The sequence below is a fragment of the Emydura macquarii genome, unplaced genomic scaffold, assembly GCF_026122565.2.
Source record: "Emydura macquarii macquarii isolate MOO-44397 ecotype Brisbane River unplaced genomic scaffold, CSIRO-AGI_Emac_v2 contig_1096, whole genome shotgun sequence".
Classification (NCBI taxonomy): domain Eukaryota; kingdom Metazoa; phylum Chordata; order Testudines; family Chelidae; genus Emydura; species Emydura macquarii.
The window spans coordinates 168,766-171,659 of NW_027131233.1; the positions used below are offsets into that span (position 1 = coordinate 168,766).

The 2,894-nt window shown below is 45.6% G+C and overlaps 1 protein-coding gene across 1 annotated transcript; it reads right to left on the reverse strand.

The window, feature by feature from the left end:
- LOC137151523 (olfactory receptor 52P1-like) lies at positions 1-939 on the reverse strand. Its single transcript, XM_067545781.1, has one exon. The coding sequence runs from the start codon at positions 937-939 to the stop codon at positions 1-3; it is 939 nt and encodes a 312-aa protein (XP_067401882.1).
- Between the last annotated feature and the right edge of the window lie 1,955 nt (positions 940-2,894).

Below are 2,894 nucleotides of genomic sequence, written 5' to 3' on the forward strand. Positions count from 1 at the left end.
TCATATTCTGCAGGTGTATTTTCGCACTTTGTCACGAAGCGCTTTTGTTTTGACTCCATAAATGATAGGGTTGAGCATGGGGGGGACGAGGAGATAGAGATTGGCCAAGAGGATGTGAACATGGGCAGCGATGCCCTGACCGAACCTGTGTGTCAGGATGGAGAAGAGGAAGAGAGTATAAGTCATCATCATCACACAGATGTGGGCTGTGCAGGTGTTGAGGGCTTTCCAGTGGGCTTTTTTAGAGTTGATCCTGAGGACGGCCCTGATGATCAGCACGTAGGTTAGTCCAATGACTGTCAGGTCTAACCCGATGGTCACTAATATTATCACCAGTCCGTACGTCCGATTGACTCTGGTGTCCCCACATGAGATTTTCACCACAGCAATATGCTCACAGTATGTGTGAAGGATAACATGGTTGGTGCAGAATGGCAGCCTCCGCAGTAACACTGGCACTGGCAGATTAAAGAGAACAGCTCGTATCAAACCCACTAGCCCTAGCTTAGTGATTCGTGCATTGCTAAGGATGGTGGCATATCTCAGAGGGTCACATATGGCAACATAGCGATCGAAGGCCATTATCACGAGGACGGCTGAGTGCATAGCAGCAAACGCATGGACGAAGAACATCTGGGTGAGGCAGCCCTCCACAGTGATGCCTTTAAAACGGAACCAAAATATGCACAGTGCCTTCGGCATGATACAGCTAGACATGCCAATGTCTGTGAGAGCGAGCATGCAGAGCAGCAGGAACATGGGCTTGTGCAGGGTCTGCTCTTTGCTCACAACAAACAGAACCATGAAATTTCCCAACAGGCAGATGATGTAGCACATAGAGAAAGGGATGGAAATCCAGATGTGGGCATCTTCCATCCCTGGGATGCCATTTAGGATGAATGTTGACGGTTCGGAGGTGGTGAGGTTGAAAGCAGCCATAAAGTGGTTGAGGTGCCAATCAGGCTCAGAAATGCTCAAGGTGCCTGTGAAGGGAGAGAAGCCAGGCGAGTTGTTTACCCATGTGATAACAAATTACGCGGTAAATATTTTATAGTTACTAACAATCTAAAAAGGGGAGTGATGTCATGGTGGGTGTCTGTTACAGACCACCAGACCTGGAGGATGAGGTAGATGAGGCTTTCTTCAACCAAGGAGGGAAAGTCTCCAGTTCACAGGACATGGTTCTCATGGGGGACTTCAATGAGCCTGACATCTGCTGAAAGAGCAATACAGCAGAGCACAGACTATCCAGGAACATTTTGGAGAGTATTGCGGACAACTTCCTGGTGCAAGTGCTGGAGCAACCAGCTAGGGGCGATACTGCTCTTGACCTGCATAAACAGAGAAGATTTGGTAGGGGAAGTAGAAGTGGGTGGCAACCTAGGCAGCAGTGACCATGAGATGGTCGAGTTCAGGATTCTGACAAAAGGAAGAAAAGAGAACAGCAGGATAAGGCCCCTGGACTTCAGAAAAGCAGACTTTGACTCCCACAGGGAGCTGATGGGCAAGATCACCTGGGAGGCTCATATGAGGGGGAAAGAAATCCAAAAGAGCTGGCTGTATTTTAAAGAAACCTTATTGAGGGCACAGGAACAAACCATCCCGATGTGCAGAAAGAATAGCATATATGGTAGGCGCCCAGCGTGGCTTAACAAAAAAGTATTTGTTCAGTTTAAACACAAAAAAGAAGCTTTCAAGAAGTGGAAGCTTGGTTAGATGACTAGGGAAGATTATAAAAATACTGCTCGGATACGCAGGAATGAAATCAGGAAGGCTAAAGCACAATTGGAGTTGCCGCTAGGAAGGGACGTGAAGGGGAACAAGAAGGGTTTCTACATGTATGTTACCAACAAGAGAAAGATTAGGGAAAGCGTGGTGCGAGATGTAAGAATTAGGAGCAATGGTCTCAAGTTCCAGTGGGGGAGGTCTATGTTGGATATTAAGAAAAAGCTTTTCACTGGGAGGGTGGTAAAGCATCAGAATGTGTTACCTAGGGAAGTGGTGCAATCTGTACCCTTAGAGTTTTTTTTTTAGGCCCGGCTTGACAAAGCCCTGGCAGGGATGATTTAATTGAAGCAGGGAGTTGGACTAGATGACCACCCGAGTTCCATTCCAAACCTAATTTTCTATGATTCTATGGTTTGCACATGGCACCAAATTATTTAGGCCATAGTCCAGTCAAGAGATGTCCTCAGAGGGAGCTAATCAACTGTAGTGATAAGAGATGATGTTTAAAGTCAATAAGTGCAATGTATATGCCCATTGGAGGAAAAATCTTTATTCTGCCTTGTTAACTGACAAGGGTAATCAGAGACACCTGGCAGCAACCCAGATCCTTACCCTTCTCATGTTTGAATATTGATAAAGTTTGCAGATCCCACAAAAATCAGGAGATCGTAGATAATGAACAGGATGGGTCATTGATTCAGAGCAATCTGGACTGGTTGGTAAATTGGGTCGAAGCAAACAATGTGTGTTCTAATACAGCTCAGTAGATGTATGTGTCTATGAACAAAGAAGGAAGACAATACTTACACTACAGAGGACTCTATCGTGGGAAGCAGTGAGTCTGAACAAGATTTTGGGAGCGTGAAGGAATAATTAGTTAAATGTGAGTTCCCACTGTGAGCCTGTGGCCAAAAGAGCTAAAGTGATCCTGGGATGATAAAGAGGGGACGCTCAAGCTGAGGTAGAGAAGTTATTTTTCCCCTTTCTTTGGCACTGTGCACCTGCTCCTGCAATAATGTGTCCAGTTCTGGTGTTCAGAATTAAAGTTAGATGTTGATTCACTGAAGAGAAGTCAGAGAAGAGCCACAAGAATGTGTAAAGATTGTAAATCCTGCCGTACAGTGATAGACTCAAAGGCTCAATCCAGTGAATTTACCAGAGATGGT